This window comes from Meles meles, chromosome 7 (genome assembly GCF_922984935.1).
Source record: "Meles meles chromosome 7, mMelMel3.1 paternal haplotype, whole genome shotgun sequence".
In the NCBI taxonomy this organism is placed as follows: Eukaryota; Metazoa; Chordata; class Mammalia; order Carnivora; family Mustelidae; genus Meles; species Meles meles.
Window position 1 is genome coordinate 50707449 of NC_060072.1, and position 18494 is coordinate 50725942.

The 18494-nt window shown below is 41.0% G+C and overlaps 1 protein-coding gene across 1 annotated transcript in view; it reads left to right on the forward strand.

Annotated features, from left to right (window-relative positions):
- GRIP1 (glutamate receptor interacting protein 1) overlaps nucleotides 1-18494 on the forward strand; it is a 241064-nt gene that overhangs the window by 165774 nt on the left and 56796 nt on the right. Inside the window, exons 13-14 of the mRNA XM_046011787.1 lie at nucleotides 6935-7015; nucleotides 17847-17916. Of these exons, the coding sequence (XP_045867743.1) occupies nucleotides 6935-7015; nucleotides 17847-17916 (151 nt within the window). The remainder of the gene's footprint in view (nucleotides 1-6934; nucleotides 7016-17846; nucleotides 17917-18494) is intronic.

An 18494-nucleotide genomic window follows, 5' to 3' on the forward strand; every position in this document is an offset into this window, starting at 1 on the left:
CTGGTCCCATACCCACTATTTCTCTGGGGCTCCTGGTCTCTCCGTGCTGCATGTTTCTGCATATCTGCTCTATTTGTCTCTGCACAAGTTCTTTCTGACTTTTGAGTATACTTGATTGCCCCACCTTTGCCAAGACCAGCCAGTTCAAATTTCTAATCTTAGATTTGGTTCATCACAGCCAAGCAGGAATCTGGTAGAAGGACACTGTAAGAATCAGTCAGATGGTGGCAAGGGTATGGTTTTCAAAGGAGGCTGTCCGCAAGCCCCAGAATGTCCTCACTACAAGCACACAACATTAGTGGTGAAGTGACTCTTACGATCCAATACCTTCGTTTATTTATAAATGGGGAAATTGAAGTTTGGGTGGGGAAACTCAAGGTCATACAGCAAAGTGAATAGTAGGTCCCAGATCTGTTGACTTGCACCTGTCTTTTTTATATCATGTTACACTGCCTCTTCAAAGAGATATCAGAGTTTCCAGCATGAAAGAGCAGGGTTTCTGAACCTATGCTCTACTGTCATTGTGTGTCCAGGGGAGGTGGCTATCCTGCCCACTGTAGGAGGTTGGGTAGCATTTACATGAAACACTCCCATTGTGAATAGCCAGCACGATCTGACCTCTTCCATAAGCAGTCTCTTAAGTATTTACTTGTGCTATAAATGCATTTTTGTTTTCTGTGTATCCTCAATATTTATTCATTGTTTAATCCATTCTTAATATATATGTATACTTTAATATTTGTTGATTAAATACTTTAATATCCTTGGTTTAGGCTCCTAAGAAATAGAAACTATGTCTAGTAAATTCACTTTATTCAGTACCAAACTTGCCTGAATAAGAGACAGGAAAAAAGGAACTTAAGGTCTTCTCCCTGCCCTGGTTGTTCCATAATGCAGTCCATTTCAAAAGGATAGAAATGATGTAGACTAGGGCCAGGAAACAATCTGCTCCCATGCTATCATTCTCTCTTGCCTTGTTCATGGCTGATCTCACTAATTGATTTCAGTATCCTCCTGCTGAGCCCAGACACAACATCAGAATCTCCAAAAAAACACTCTAGCTAGTCATTACCAGTCTACTGGCATCTGTTGGAAACTGCTGGAATCAGAAAGAGGTTTTTTTTTTAGCCATTTGAGAACTTGGAACATTGGTAGGAAATATCTGGGCATAAGGATTTCAAGACTGCCCTATCCTTCTGGATTCACTCCTAATTGTACAGGCGTGGGGCACCTATTTCTAAAATTCTTCCTCAAAAGTACATTTTACCCAGATATTTATTCCCAAGCTACTCGTCTCAGAGATTAGCCACTTCTATTTTATAACTATTTTAAGTGACATAGAGAGTGTTTAAAAAGCTTGACTGCGAGTACACTCTTGCCTAAATCTCTCTCTTTAAATGGGTACTACTGTACAAACAACACTGTGATAACATTTACGGAATTCTTTTTAAAGCTGGAATGATCCGTAGCCTCATCACTCTAAAAAACAAAAGTTTAATTTTTTTATATTTCTTTACCATACATATTTACCATATATATTTATATATCTAATATAATAATATGTAATAATCTATATTTATAATTCCTTTACCATACATATGATTTTATAAAGCTGTGCTCATAATATATGCACAATTTACATTTTGCCTTTTTTCAATACTGTCACTTAAATACCAGTCGAAAAATCGTAAATACTTGAAGATTCTGCTTTCATTTTGAAGTTATTTTGTTGGAAAAGATGCAGCTTAGTTCTGGAAGAAAGTTCCAGTGAAAATGCTGTCAAATGATGTTTGTCATCATTACTAGAGCCCCCAGTGTTTTCCTCTGAGTTGGGGGGATTAAGCATTTACATTTACCACCCCCCCTTAAAATCTCTTAATTTTTCAAATCTCACAAGAATATCCAGGTTAATGAATTATGATGTGGTGATTACCTTACTGTGCAAACAACGAATGCTTCAGGCAGAAAAGCAGGCCAATTGGAAAGCAAGGCGCCTTTGTTTACCCAAATGTGTTTTTAATTATAGTATTAACAAAGATAAAGCAAAATGAGGGAAGCACAAAATAATCACATGGGAGCCTAACAAAATAAACATTCTATTTACTCACTCTAAACCTATTGTTTCTCCAAACATCTTTTTTGCCTCTTTACTAGTATTTCATTAAGAAACACCAAATTACACATGCCTTTGCTTTACCCACCAAATAACTGTGTAGGCAAAAAAAGTTACCAAATATAAAATAAATCATGTTGGTATTTAAAGATTAAAACGAAGCCACAGCTGATCAAAGAGATTCATTTGTTGATATTTGTTCATCACTGTGAATATTTCAAATCTCATGCAGTCAAACATGATTCCTTACTGTTTTCCGGGAAGTAATAACATCTCCAGTGTCATTAACAATGTTACTCTTGGTCAAGGTCCCCTGCATTAAAAATGTATAAGAACAAAATGTTGCTATGGCAACTCCTCTAGATCAATGATTCCTGGCCCTTAGGGTTGCAAGATCTTATTTGTATAGCGTCATGAACAAGCTGTTACGCACCTACAGGAATACATGTATACATACATGCAAGCATGCCATATTCTCCCCTCCCCTTGCACGGAGGATTTTGGTAAAAAGCACATCACACTAAAACAAACATACATGAAAGGAGTTCCATAATGAGCGAAGCTGTTTGTACCTCTAAAGCTTCTTATGCATTTACTTATGGGCCCCTTGTGTGCTTTCTCTGGGTAATCAAATTCCTAACACTCCCATGAACACTTCGGTGGAGGCGTTCTGCTTTTAGCTCCTATCCCATTGCCTCTGCTAGACCAATGTGTTCATCAGAGATGGTTCCGTTGCAAGCAACAGACATGCCCCGAGCTAAATGAGACAGAGAGGGGGCATTTCCTGGAAGCACACAGGAGTTTCACAGCCCGGGAGGACAGGATAGCCCCCAGGAAGGCCTAGAACCAGACAGGAGGGCTTTCGAGGCCAAGTACAGGCGCTCTCCAAGACCTCATGCACGCTTCTCCTCTACGCCTCACTGTTTCTCCCTTCTCTCCCCAGACCAGCTGTTGGTGGGGATGGACAAAATGGGGACACTTCAAATGCCCTCTCTGCCCCGGGTCTGCATGCTAACTCCACATTCGTAAACTGTTACTTTAGGGGTGGGAAGAAAGTGGCAATTAGCCTTCCATTACCAGAAGGAGGCATGTAGAGGACTTAGGGGTCAGATGGAGGGAAGACCCAGATTTGAGGAATATTTTGGAAGTAAGTATTTATGATACCTGCAGCCTCCAAGATGAGGAAATAAAGCATACCTACATGTCGTTACTTACCTCATTTCTTTTTCTACACCAATGTAGCAAAACTAGCCAGTCTTTTTGAAATCTGTTAGGGGAAAAAATTTTGTCTATCTCAAGTCCTATTGGGAAGTGGAAGGGTACAATTTTTTTTTTTTTTAAGATTGTATTTACTCATTTTTGTGTGTGAGAGAGAGAGAGAGAGAGAGGGAGAGAGAAGAGCACAAGTGGGGAGGGGGGCACAGGGGAAGGAGCAGAGGCAGAACAGGCTCCGCACTGAGCAAGGAGCCCAGTGTGGGACTCAATCCCAGGACTCTGGGATTATGACCTGAGCTGAAAGAAGATGCTTAACCGACTGAGCCACCCAGGCGCCTCAGGGTACAAATTATTAATGAATAAGCAAACAAATCTATATGGGTCCTCTCCAGTATATCAGAGTGTTAGCTGAGGACAACAACGAAGCCAAAAACATCCACTCACACAGTCTGTGACACCCACAGAAGAGTTAGGAAGAGTGGGAGGTGCGAAGTGAAATAAGTCAGTCAGAGACAAATACCGTATGATTTCACTCATGTGTGGAATTTAAGAAACAAACGAAGAAAGGGGGGGAAAGAGAGAGAGAGAGAGAGAAACTAAGAAACAGACTCTTAACTATAGGGAACAAACTGATGGTTACCAGAGGGGAGGTGGGTGGGGGGATGAGGGAAACAGGTGAAGGGGATTGGGGTGGGGGGCACTTGTCATGAGTACCAGGTGTTGTATGGACGTGTTGACTCACCACATTGTACACCTGAAACTAACATTATGCTGTATGTTAACTAACTGAAACTTAAATAAAAACTTAAAAATAAAAGAAAGGCAAGTGCGAGGGGCTGGGAGAAGCAGCACCCCACCTAGCTTTCTTGGGAAGTGGGCTAAACACTGGAAGAAAAGAACAGGTCCAAAAGGGTAGCCTTGCTTTTATTGAGCACAACAGCCGGGACTGTGAGGGACAGCCTGGGGACTCCCCCCCTTTTTTTTTTACGGGTGGCATTCTAGAAGCCTGGAAGGCGCAGAGAAATCAAATTTTTAATTGTGTTTTCCAGTTTAACAGTCTATGGCAAATCTTGGAAGTCTTAATAGCCTATGGCAAATGGGAAGATGATTCTGGTCTTGTAAGATTTACTGCCTGCATTTCTCCCGGGAAAGAGTAAAAAGCCTCGAAGAGCAAGTTAAGGCAGAAGAAGGGATTGCTCCAGCTCTGTTTCCATGAGGCCGACCCAACTTTTCACCCATGCTTTGCTGTGACGGGAAATGTGTTAAATATGGGATTTGCAAATTGAACCAGGTGCCCCATAGTTGTCGTCAATCCCTGCTGTGTAGGCTGGGGAGCTAGCATTGAGCACAATAAAGCAGTAAAAATAGTTGAGCTCCGCCATTCCACAGGCCTCCCCTTATGCTAATGCTTCCCCTGTTTGCCCCTTCCACACCTTTCCAAAACCTTCAAGAAAGGATTACAGTCATTAGCAGCTTAGTGTGAATAGATGTTATCTCTTCAGAGGATATTTTCTTTTTAACCTTATCTCTAATTGAAGGTTTCCCAGACTGTTAAAAGAATTTGAAGAAGAGTATACTTAAGAATTTGTAGCAGTTCTTTGTTTTCTCAAATACTGGTCAAGCCCTGGTAAAATCAACTTAGTTCATCCCACGGTGGAGTTTCAACCAGTGCATGCTGCTTCTCTTTCTGTTGCAACAATGTTAGTTACCTCTGAAGTGCTTGGCCAGTATCTGAGCCCACCTTCCCCCTGTTCCAGTGCCTGCTGCCCTCTTGATCCTCTCTGGGACCTCCTGAAGCTCCCAGGATCCAGAAATTAGAGGGCTGAGGTGCCTGGGTGGCTCAGTGGGTTAAAGCCTCTGACTTCAGCTCGGGTCATGATCCCGGGGTCCTGGGATGGACCCCCACATCTCTGCTCAGCAGGGAGCCTGCTTCCTCTTCCTCTCTTCTCTCTGCCTACCTCTCTACCTACTTGTGATCTCTATCTGTCAAATAAATAAATAAAATCTTTAAAAAACAAAAAAAGAAATTAAAGGGCAGTTGGGGCCTCCTAGGGGCCTGTGTTCCAACCCCACAGGCAACATCCAGTCTGAAAGGTTGAGAAATACTTTGAGCATCACTCTTGTTTCTACCTCTTGTTTCTACACTCTCGTTTTTTCACTCTTTATAGTACAAATTCAGGACCTCCCTAACCCCCCAAATCAACAACCATCACATTGTAAGGGCCTACTTAGCCAGAGAGATTTCATCTTGGTTAAACAGTGATTTTGTTGTTTATGCAGTAATACTTAAACTGACCCTGCCCCCCACCAGGGGAACTTACTTAAAAAGCAAGTCCGGGAAACCAGTAAAATATGGTCTACCAGTCCCAGATAACAGAGCCCAAATACAAGGGCGGGTCAGGTCAGGTGGAGATAACAGAGCCAGAATGCAGGGGTGAGTCAGGCTAGGTGAAGACATCCAATCAGTGGAGTATGCATGTTGTCTCCCTAGCTACCAAGGAGTGTGGTCCCCACCTTTTGGGCACCTTTGGGGCACCAATTCTGACCAAGGTGCTAGGCTAGTTCAAATAGCTACTATGGGGTGAATTGTAATTCAATTGGCCACCCGTGTGTGACATAGCATGACTGTGCAGCTTTCTCTGTGTGTTACAATCTCATTGGCCACCCGTGTGTGGCCAGGCTCAACCACATGGCCTATGCTCTATAAAAGTTAGTCTGTGAGTCTGGGAGTCGCTCACTCTCTCTGTAAGAGGCGGCCTCAAACGGTCGGTTTGATTCTCAATGCTTTGCCCAAAATAAAGGTTTGCTTGACCTTCTCTTTGTATCAGTCTTGTTCCTTTGATCACCGACCTAACAACATCAAACTGAAATTTCTCCCAAAACCCATTTCCCCAGCTACCTTCAAACAACAGTTGAAGATAAAGTATTGCAGAATAGGTTAACTCTGGGGAAACATGGCTGAAGAGGAAAAAAGAAGATAACCAGCCCTGTGGTTCTTAAATGTTGGCGTACCTAAGAATCACCTGGAGAACATGCTTAAAATGCTGATTTCTAGGTTTTATCTTCAGAAATTCTGATTCTATAGATCTGGATGATTCAGGAATCTGTATTTGTGGGACACCTGGGTGGCTCAGTGGGTTAGGTATCTGCCTTTGGCTCAGGTCATGGTCCCAGGTGCTGGGATCGAGCCCCACATCGAGCTTCCTGCTCAGTGGAGAACCTGCTTCTCCGTCTGCCTGCAGCTCCTCCTGCTTGTTCTCTCCCTCTGGCAAATGAATGAATGCAGGCATGCATACATGCATAGAATCCATTTTCGTAACTTGCATTCCAGGGGAATTTGGCCCAAAGGTTGCCCAAATGACACCTCACTAATACTGAGCTCCGGTGTTGCCATGAACGAAACACAGCTGCCTTGGGACAGGACATCTTTTCTTCACCAGAAGCATAACTTACCAGGATTTTACAGGCATTTGCCTTCCTTCAGTTCCTTCAACTTTAACTTCAGATGCTTATGATACAAGAATTCCTGACACATTTTCATTGACTGGTGCTCCATGCTTCCTGGTCGCCTATAAACATGCTCTCTTCTCTGTTTTGAAATTCCAGAGTCTGTCATCCCAAGTAGTGGGACATTTCATGTGAAGCTCCCTAAGAAGCACAGTGTGGAACTTGGAATAACCATAAGTTGTAAGTAAAAGTGACTTCCTTTAAAATGTAGAGTTTTAAAAAGACATTAGAAAATTGTGTTGTCAAATGACTTAGAGGTTGGCGAAAGTTTCTGAAGTGTCCTTGCCAAGTTTCTAACTCACGTTACACATCGGTGGAGCCAGTCCCTCCTCCCTCTCTTAACTAGCTGTGCTAAAAGGGCAAGTGACTTAAATTCTCTCCAATTTTAGGTTTCTTCATCTGTAAAATGGAAATAAGGCTGTCTACAAGATATAGGATTATTTGAAGTGTTAAATAAAAGAACATACTGTTTATACCTAGTTTAGTCCAAGGCAAGTAATAAGGACTCAATAAATGTGTCTCACCCCCACCATGAATAATGAGATGAGCATAGAAGTGCATATATGTTCTCTACATTTTAGTATATTGTGGGTTAAGTTTTCACAATAATCCATTTAACTAACAAAAATTGTGTTTATTTCAAGACAATGCTCCTGTCTGTCCACTATGCATCTAAAAGTTATTCTGCAAGACTAAAAATAATGTCTCTTCATTTAGTAACTTTTGGAATTTCTGCATGGTCCAAGACATCTGGGTAACCAAACCAAAAAGAAAAGCAGAACATATAAATGTGTTAAATTCCCTCCTTTTCTCGAGCTCTAGATTTGTAACTGTTTTGTTAAAACAGCTTTGGGAAACATTTATAGAATGTGAATTGAAGTTTTTATGCTTTTACTATCCATAAACTGGGTTCGTCCACAAATGCCCCCAAGAAAATGAAGCAAATGATTAATGCGTAAACACCAAAGAGGTAGTGTTTGTGACCAAGGAGTGGTTCCTTCAAGAAAGAGCGATGAGCTCACGTGAAGTGCCTCATTACACACTATTGGATCCCACTTATGTCAGGGGTCAAGGCAAAAATAGTTCTCAGCTGGGCTGGTATGAAATGGGGGCCGTCCATTTCAACTTTGACAATATCAGTGTAACATTGAAAATGAAATTTTGGGTATAAACCAATACATCAGACAGATCTAGTGCAGCCCTGAAAATAGTGGAACTACAATACAGAATAAATGTAAAGAGCAAGAAGCCACATGCACGAGAGAGTGCTTGCACACACCTGAACCCATGTGCGGCCTCCTGAGAGAAGAGGAAGACTGATGTGTCTCCATGTCTTCTCCGCTAAGCAGAAAGATGAGATGGGATTTTGGAGACTTCAGACCTATACTAGGTACTCCTGAAGTCATTTGTGCCTTTAATCAGATCACTGAGCCTCTCAATTTGTTCATTATGGAACAAAGAGAGTATGCCATTATTCTGTCAACAGCGGTAGTTACTTAAATAAAGGGAGAGCTCATCAGAACGTACTATTCCAAAAATATTTGGGACTCAGGGTGGCTGCCGCAACCCCCATGTTACTTTAAGACTGCTTTCCTTTATTCTATTAATTCCATTCCATTGATTTATTCCGTCAGTACTGGCTGCGAAAGCAGTCTCCCTCGGAGGAGTGTATAACTGTCCGGCTGCGTATAGGCACCCTGCCTTCCACTCTATTCTTTCTTCCCTTCGCCTGCATGAAATAAATGCGTTCTGAGTTCCTAGGATGCCTAGAGCCTATGCTAAGTTTTGAAAACACTCTCCCTGTCCTTAGAGATACTTACTGCTAGTGTGTCCGCTGGAGACACCCACAGCTGGGAAGCCTATTGTCACATAGTCATTTTCCTTCCAAATTTTAAGTGGGAAAATGGTCTTTTTTTTTTAAATAAATTTATTCTTAAAAATTTATATATGTAAGGGGAGGAGGGTAGGGAGATGGACAAAATGGGTGAAGGGGAGAGGGAGGTACAGCTTCAGTTATGGAATGAATAAGTCACAGAAATCACAGGAATAAAAGGGACAGCACGGAGAATGGAGTCAGTGGTATTTTAAGAGCATTGCATGGTGACAGGTGATAGCTACACGCTGGTGAGCCTAGCGTAGCATGTAGACTTGTCGAACTGCTATGTTTTACACCTGACACCAATGTAATATTGTGTGTCCACTAACTTCAATTAAAGAAAAAATTGACATACATAAAAATACAACTATAAAAGAGAGTCCCCATTTAAAAACTGATCCTGTGATGTATTCCTCTTTTAAAGTCAGTATTTAGATGCTCCATTTGTTTGAAGTGTATTCATGTATACACAACCACAACATATTTTATTCATATGAAGAATCATTTAAAATTATGCTTTATGATGGTTTTGTGTGTGAACTAAGTATGACATTTAATGCCAACAATAGAAATTTCCTCAAAACCCCCCATAAGAATGGCCTGACTTTCAACCAGCATAAACTAAAGGTATTCATGGAAGCTGGAAGTGTTCTGCTGTTCCTGGATGGAGGAATGATTCATAGGCTTGTCAAATCTGTTTGTCAGACCATCTAGACCTACAGCTCCCTTTATACAACTTACCATCACCATGCTGAATTTGTGTCTCCTCATGGAAAAGACTCATATTTTCCCAATTGAGAAAACAGAATTTACTTTAAAAAAAAAAAAAAAAAAGGCCAGAATCCGATTATATTGTTATGAAATGAACTCCTGAAGCCTGGCATGGTTCCTGGCATGTACAAGGTGCTTATTTAATTCCTGTCTTTGTGGAATGAATGAATAAGGAGTCTATCAAAAATAATCTTCTGCTGATAATCTTCTGCTAACCACTGTGCATTCCAAAAAATGAGCCTTTGAACGTGATGATGAATACAGATGTTTATGCAAAGGCCCTTGGGTGAACTAAAGAAGCACTAACTTGAAAAATGATTAAGAGCAAGGCCTCAGAGGCCCCTGGGAGGCTCAGTCCATTAAGCGGCTGCCTTTGGCTCAAGTCATGATCCCAGGATCCTGGGATCGAGCCCTACACTTCCAGCTCTCTGCTCAGCAGGGGAGTCTGCTTCTCCCTCTCTCTCTGCCTGCCTCTCTGCCTACTTGTGATCTCTGTCAAATAAATAAATAAAATCTTTAAAAAAAAAAAAAAAGTAAGGCCTCAGAGCACACACTTCTCCACTTCTCGACCCTCTTGACCTCTCTGTACCACTTCCTTGTCTATAAAACAGTGCGCTTGTTCCCTTCTAGCATTGTTGAGAAGATTAAATGAGCTGGTATATGTAAAGTGCCTAGACCAGTTATGAGCCCTAACCACGTGTTCATTATTATGATGACTGCTATTTATTTTACATGTAGAGCTTCCTGAAATAGCTTAAGCCAAGCTCTACCCACACAAAATTTCACGCCAACTGCAACTCTAGCACTTAGGGAGGAAAGCAAGGGACCCTCTTCTCCAACACCCAGGTACTGTTAGCGAAACTGAGGCGTGCAAGGGTGTACTGATGTGTCCCACTCCCTGTGCAAAGCCCTCTTCTGTCTCCTTCATCCTGTGAGAACCTGAGTAGTAAGACGCAGCCTTCATCCCGGGAAACGTTCTGCCAGAACCTCGCACGCTCTGCTGAAGCCTCACTCACTCTTCATACCTAATTGACTGAGAAATGAGTCTCTCTGATTTGGGATGTGGTGAGCAGTTTTAGACTAATTTTCTGAAGTTCCTGATGAGACATTCATAGCACATTAGCATCAGCCATGACTTTTATTGATGTTATTACTATAATGTGGAGCAATCTACTCTAGCAAATAAAGTGAAACGGCCTCGTCCCGGAAACGGCGTCCTGAAGCTCTTAAGACCTCAGTCAGTCGGGAACCAGAGCGCATGCCCAGCCACGCAGCGCCCCACCCTCACCCTCGCTGCAGACCACGCCCTTTAACTCTGTCATGTGCAGTTGTCAGTAAAGTCTTTTTTTTTTAAAGATTTTTATTTATTTATTTGACAGAGAGATCACAAGTAGGCAGAGAAGCAGGCAGAGAGAGAGAGAGAGAGAGAGAGGGAAGCAGTCTCCCTGCTGAGCAGAGAGCCTGATGCGGGACTCGATCCCAGGACCCCGAGATCATGACCTGAGCCGAAGGCAGCGGCTTAACCCGCTGAGCCACCCAGGCTCCGCCGTCAGTAAAGTCTTTTTGATACTGATGTTTTCTTTTTGCAGTGCAAGGATTTGTATCTACTTTGTGCCAGGCATGACCATAAGCAGTTTATTTGTGTGTTTCCCACTTACTCCTTAGAGCGGCCCTGTGGCATCTATACCCATTTTATAGAAAAGAAAGCCTGGGCTGGGTAACCTGCCCAGGCCCCAGAGCTCATAAAGGGTGCACGGGTTTCAAACCCATTCTGTCTGACCTAACGTGGGCTTTGCTGTCCCACCAGCGCTCATCACTGCCTCTACATGATTGATGACCTTTCCCACATCCTTTATCAGAAAAGCAAAAGATAGCATTTTATGAGTGGAGGTGTTTTTTTTTTTTTTTTTGTATAAAATCATAAAGCAGCCTTTATGACAAGCACAACAAATCTGTCATTTTTTCCCTTAAGTCTTAAGCGTATTTAGAAGAGAATTGCTCGAGTTTTTTTGCCAACTTTGCAATAAAAATTCTACTCACTGCTCCATTTCAAATCAAATAACTTGTTTTACTTGCCAAGTATCATATATACAGTTGCAAGTAAAGCAAAACTGAATGACTGTGTGTGTGTGTGTGTGTGTGTGTGTGTGTCTAGTATAGTTTGGACACTTTATCTGGCCCTTTGAGCTAAGTACCCTGACTAGTAGAGTAAGATTCCTGAATGGCTAGATATTATTGAATGTTCTTGGAATACCTTGTTGATTCAAGTTTAATTAGCTACAAAATCCAGAAGATTTTACCTGTCTTCTAATACAAAGTTTTTAAAGCAAAAGATAGAGAATGTCACTTTCCACCTTTCCAACAATTATTTGAGAAGCAAAGAATCCATGTTCACTTTAAGAATCAGTTTCTGATAGTGAAAGAGGACTAATGATTTTTTTTTTTTAAAGATTTTATTTGTCAGAGAGAGAGCACAAGCAGGCAGAGTAGCAGGCAGAGGCAGAAAGAGAAGCAGGCTCCCCACTGAGCAAGGAGCCCGATGCAGGACTCAATTCCAGGACCCTGGGATCATGATGGATCATGAAGACCCTTGGGTCATCCAAGCTAAAGGCAATAGCTTAACCAATTGAACCATCCAGGCGTCCCTGAACTAATGATTTTAAATCTTCAGGGTCAAAAGATGATAGCTTGAACTCTGGCATTTAGCGCTGCTCCCACCCCAGCCCATTTTAAAACAACAGTGTAAGATTTTTCAAAAGGCACAAGCCCTTAAGAAGAAGAAAAGGAATAGAGATAGCCGCAACCAAATTTGGAAGTAGCAGAGAAGATGGAGAATGATGAACTTATTTTTTTTTAAGATTTTATTTATTTATTTGACAGAGCGAGATCACAAGTAGGCAGAGAGGCAGGCAGAGAGAGAGGAGGAAGCAGGCTGCCTGCTGAGCAGAGAGCCTTGATCCCAGGAACCCTGAGATCATGACCTGAGCCGAAGGCAGAGGCTTAACCCACTGAGCCACCCAGGCGCCTGAGAAAGTTGAACTTAAAGAAGCAGAAGGGAAAGCTGACAGAGAACAGGATTTGCATCCTAAAGTCCCAGCAGCATCAGGAACTAGTGGAATGAGGAACTTCCGGAAGTGAGAGTGATGGGAGAGCTGAGATATGAGAAATGTTTGAAAGTCTGTGAAAAATGAATTAGTCCCTTAGATGCCTTCCGCCAGCCAGCACATCCAGGCACATCTCCCCTCCACAGCAGAACGGAGTTTCATTCTCTGGAAAGCCGGAAATGGAGGTGCTGTGGCCTAGGAGAGCACAGCTGAGGGTAGCTGTACTGCTCTATGATGAGGTGGGGCCACCTGGGTGTCTCAGTCATTAAGCATCTGCCTGGCTCAGGTCATGATCCCCGAATCCTGGGACTGAGCCCCTCATTTGGCTGCCTGCTGTGGGAAGCCTGCTTCTCCCTGTCCTCCCCCCCGCCCCTTGTATTCCCTCTCTGTCTGTCAAATAAATAAAATCTTTTTTTAAAAAAAGTGTACATACTGAATGTCGAGACTGCTAGTCTTCTCCTCCGTAAACTCAGAGAAGCCAGGTAGCCAGGCTTAATACCCTCCAAGCAGGAGGAAGAATCAGAGCCATCTGACCCAAAGAAACAGCCTGGCCTGAACTGTCCAGAGAAGATCAGAGTCCACAGACCCCTCTCAGGTGCACCAAGCTTTCTAACAGCTTTGTAGAGCTGCCTCTTTCATGTGAACAGACAGCTAAGAAAAAGCAGACACCCGAGGGAAGAATCTGATATGCAAGTCTATCACCAGAAAGAAAGAAGAAAAGCAGAAGCAGCACATTCAGGAAGAAGAAAACTCTAAAAAAGAACAAGGTTTCATTAACGTCAGTACCAACCTAAGATATTTTGTGGATGGAAGCAAGAAATGAATACTAGTCTAAAATAACATACCAAAAATAAATAAATAACATAACATAACATACCAGGGTGGACAAAGACCTCTTGGAACTTAAGAACGTGGCAGAAATTAAAATATTGGAAAATAAAGGTGAGAGAAAGTGCCAGAAATTAGAAGAAAACCACAAATAAGGAATCTAGGATAGATAAGATGTATGCAGGCTGAGTCCAAAGGATACAATATCCAAATAATAGCCAGTACAGAATGAAAGAGGAGAGAAAAGTGTGAGGGCTCCAAGGATGTGTAAGAGAGAGGGGTTAAGAGATGAACTGAGGCATATTAAAAACGTAGAGGGTTTATTTAAGTAAAAATAGATTCAAATCAGGCAGTGCCAAAGTGGAAGGAATTAGGAGGGCTCTATCCACAAGAGCCTGGGGGAAGACAGGTAGAGGAAGTACAGACACAGAGAAAGGAAATTATTGATCAGCTGTAACTTAAAGCCTAGTTGGCTGTTTGTGATTGGTTTTCCTTAGCATTTTGATTTTGTAACTTTGAGGCATTGACAGGCTTAGATTTTGGGTTGCTTCTATAGACCATCACAGCTTTACAGCCACCTTAGTCTAATGGCCTCCTTGTTTTAGTGTAACAAAAGTCAAGAGAACATCTTCCAGGGTCTGTGAGAAGGAAGTTCCCAAGATCTATGGAGCAACCCTAGAAAGTAAACAGTCCAGACAAGTTGTAAACCTCTGCTAGAAATCCTGATATGATTTATCATACTAAGAGAAAATTTATATAACTTGGGATCTGAGGAGTTGAATTCATGATAAATATAAGAAAACTATCCAGAGACCAAGGCAATTGACAACTACGGGGAAAACATACCCTATGAAAAGGCAAGTAGTCATGGTATGCTACATGACTTATCTGTGAATACTGTTTAGGTAGTCATACAGAGGAAAATACCAAATATCGATCTTATAAAAAATTCAGACCAAACTGCGGTGGAAGAATGTGGGGAGCTCACAGGACAAGACATGTATGAGAATAGGGTGCTGGTATAGCATCTTTCATAGCAGATGGTAAATAATTAGCACTGAAAAATAATGAAATAGTAACAGTTGGATGTTATTTAGCAATATAGCAACAGCGTCTGGGCAAGTAAGAAATGAAGGGCTGGTCTTGGAGAAATTGGACTCCTCAAGTTGTATGCCTATATGATTCTGATCAAAATAAGTAAAAGAAAAGTAAATTTTAAAAAATAATATAGTAGGCAGTTTTCTTGTGAGGATCAAGAATGTCCATCTATGAACAGCATGAAAAAATAAGTCATTGTGATGTTATACGAAAGGGTACTTGTGATTTAGGATACAATTTCTAGTGACATCATCTTCTTGGACAGCAAAATAGCCTTAAAAGACATGAAAGTGATGAGCTTAGGAAAAAACTTGTAGATGACTCAAAAATGTAGATCTAGTAAGACAAAGACAACTAAGAGAGATAGAAGAGTTTGAATTAAAATTATTTTATGAACTATGACTAAGAAAAAGGCAGTGTTTTAAATTTAACATGTATCCTATAACATGGGATTTGTGTCTTGTTCTTTCTCCTTTGTCAGCCTTTCAGTTCCATACATTTCAGCAGTTTATATTGAGATTTCAAGAGGTTGTGAAGCTATTTTGTCTTTCTCAGAACTCAGTAACCTTCTTTGCTAGGCCACACATTTGACCCATATAGGGTAACTTTCCCGCCGTATGATGATTTGTATGGCCTTCCCAGCTGGCCTTACTTTGGAGAAGAGAGAGTTTCATGGATAATAACTTCATAAGATTTAACCATCCCTGCCCCACACCCCACACCCCACCCCCACCATTTTATGCAACTTCTGTGGGGTTTCATGGCTGTGCTCAAAGCAGAGCTGCCTAGCTTATAGTTAGTGTCAATAAATGTGTATTAAACAAATGATTCTGTGGAGAACTTCAATCAGATTTAAACCGTTAAACACTAGTATATTCTCATTCCAAGGGTCACAAATTCAGAAGCCCTCAGAGGTGAGGCAAGTCAGTGAATGAGACCCATCCATGGAGGACAGTGGCAAATGGGAAACTGAAGGCTCCACCCAAAGCGGGGAGTTGTGAAGTGTCCAGTGTTGCTGGATCATAATAACAGTAAACACTTATGTAATGCACTGCTTGTGCACTGGTCCGATCGCTTTAATGTAAATCTCAATCCTTGCCACAAAAACGCTGAGGTAAACACTCTTACTGTTCTTCATCACCATTTGCAGATCAACTCAGGTTGCCTAAAGACTATGCACTCAAACACCCGTGGCTGATAAGTGGTAAAGCCAGGATTTTGGACCCAAACGTTATGGCTGCCAAGCTCTTCATCATTCTACCATATTGCCTGTCCAGTTTTTTAAAACTATACATGTGTATGAAATCTACTAATTTTTAAATGTTGACAACTAATCTAATTTTTTAAAGCCCTACAAGTCAAGCAAAGCATGCTTGGTTTATGACTTCTTCCCAGGTAGTGGAGAATTAAAACATAGGTACTGGGGTATGCAAACGATGTCTGAGCCCCCAGAGCCACATTTAACATGCCTGGTAGGCATGGGAGCCACAGTGCCAGGAGCTCGTACAGATTTGGACCAACTTCCGGGTTCAACTTCATCACTCCAAGGGTCATCTACCCTGATGAGCTTCTCAAGCCTCAGGTATGGTCTTGGTTAAAAGGAGAAAGAGAAGAATCTAGCAAATGTGAGAATGGCCACCATATGTGTCCATATGCCATAATAAGTTTCAAACCTCCTGTAAAGCTGGGTGGGTTTGTCCAAGAGACCCCAGTGCTATTTTCCTCTGTTGCAAAGATGACAGAGATGAGTTTGATGTATTTTGTTGCCTCTACTATTGTTTCATTTCAGACCATTTTGGTGGAACATGGATTTTATTGAAAACCAGGGAAAACATTGAGTGCTTTGTGATGGTTACTACAGCTTGGCAAAATAGAGTATAAAGTCATTGGCAGATGCTAAAAAAGTTATATTTTTGGGTAATAACAAAGTTTTTGTCTTTGAGCCCTATGTCCAAAACGATTTGTAGTTGTAAAATATGACATGTATAAAAATGCTAAATATTTCTATTTCTCTGGAGGAATTATATCAAATCGAGTGGGGTTTAAATTATGAATTAATTGCAGTGAATAGAATGTTTTGCATACTTTGCTAGAAGCTAAGAATAATGATTGAATCAAGTCCCATTAACATTTACTATGGGCTAATTTAGACAGTGGGTAAGATATTGGTATATGTATTTGCTTTTTCTTTCAATGTTATGTTGAAATATTAAACCATCTGTTCTTATGCATAAACATTTTCCTGGGATTCAGATGGGATTATGGGATATGATATGGTTCTATGATTATTATGGGGTGATCAGCCTGTTTATAATAAAATCTTACTTTAGGGGCCTTTTAATGATCCTTAAAAGGAAATCACTACAGACTTTAAACTGGCAAAACATCTCCTCTCAGAGGCAAATTGTTTTTTTTTATAAATGTCAGCATGGGTTATTTTAATTATCAAACACCTAAATTAAATATACACTTTCTAGATCAAGATGATATTTTTGTGCTGTGTGAACTACAGCTCATTTTCAGGATTAACTCTACGGTAGACTCAAAACTAATTGCTTTTCATTCTCATCAAGTAGAAATATCTGAGAGAAGTTATAAAACCAAAAACTGACCACTGTGCAGGATAATAGGATAATCTGTAACCTCAGTAAAAGTTGTATGTTCACATTTAGAATATGAATATGTATAAAAATATAATTAAGTCCAATATTGACTGCTGCCAATAAAATAAAATATTCATATTCCAGAACACGTCAGAGCATTTTAGGTATGAATGTGTGAGCAAAATGTTAAGATTTACAGTCTATCTAGCAAAAGATTTCCTTTTGGGGGAAAAAGAAGTTTAAATCACTGAATGTCATCCACTTTGCAATTCCATATACCTGAAGGAATATGGTCCAGTCCCACAAAAGTTGATGTCTCCTCACCAAAAAGAAGTAAGGGATGAAGTAGGAGAAGGGAGCACATATGGATATACCATTAACGAGAGCCCCCAGTCGCTTCTGAGAGTCTCCTCTTTGGGTATTCACCCTTCACCTTTCTCTTTGGAATTACAAGTTGAAATAGATTTAAACCCGGTGGTCAGCTCCGCGAATGCTTTCTCCGATTGCAAATTTAAAAATGACTTTGCTTTCGTTTTTAAGCTTATACATATTTTGACACATTTTTATATTAAGAAAATGTAATGTGCACATTTTCTAATTCATTTGTTGAGCATCTTTGCTTTGCATACAAAGCAAATATGTACTTGCATTAACCTAACCATTGCTATAAAATAGGAACTATACAGTGTGGGTGAGCCATGGATATAAAGATTCTAACTTCCTTATTACAGCACCATCTAGCAGAAAACCAGGAGATCCCCTTGTCATATCAGATATCAAGAAAGGAAGTGTGGCACACAGGTAAGAAAAATGAATTTTCTGGTTCATTCCAAGGCATTTCTTTTTCTCAAAGTAACTACCCCCCAAATGGGGCTTGAATCACGACTGCAAGATCAAGAATCACATGCTCTACTAACTGAGCAAACCAGGTGTAAGGCATTCCTAATTAAAGTAGAGATAACAACAACAACAAAAGAAAAGTAGAGATGACACCCTTTCCACATCCAAGGTGGACCTTCTTAATGGATCATGGTATTCTAAATTCTTAATTCTTAATATTCTCCAGACAGCCACTATTAAGCGATTGTATTCAACATTCCTCATGCAATGACTTTGTAGCTCTCCTCATGTCAATTTATTTCTGTACCCACTGCAGTCAAGAGTCACCTTTTAGGGTCCTTCCTGAGTCCATCACACTCTCCTTCACTGATCATCTTCCAGCCTTCATTTTCCAGCTAAAAAACTGGAAATGGCTCCAACTATAAGAAACACCCCACATGGAGATAATTACTTGTGGAAGAGCTTTTCTAGATGCCAGAATGTCCTCCCTAGCCAAGCTAGGTCCTTGAGCCTTGAACAACGTTTGTCTTCTGTTTGGT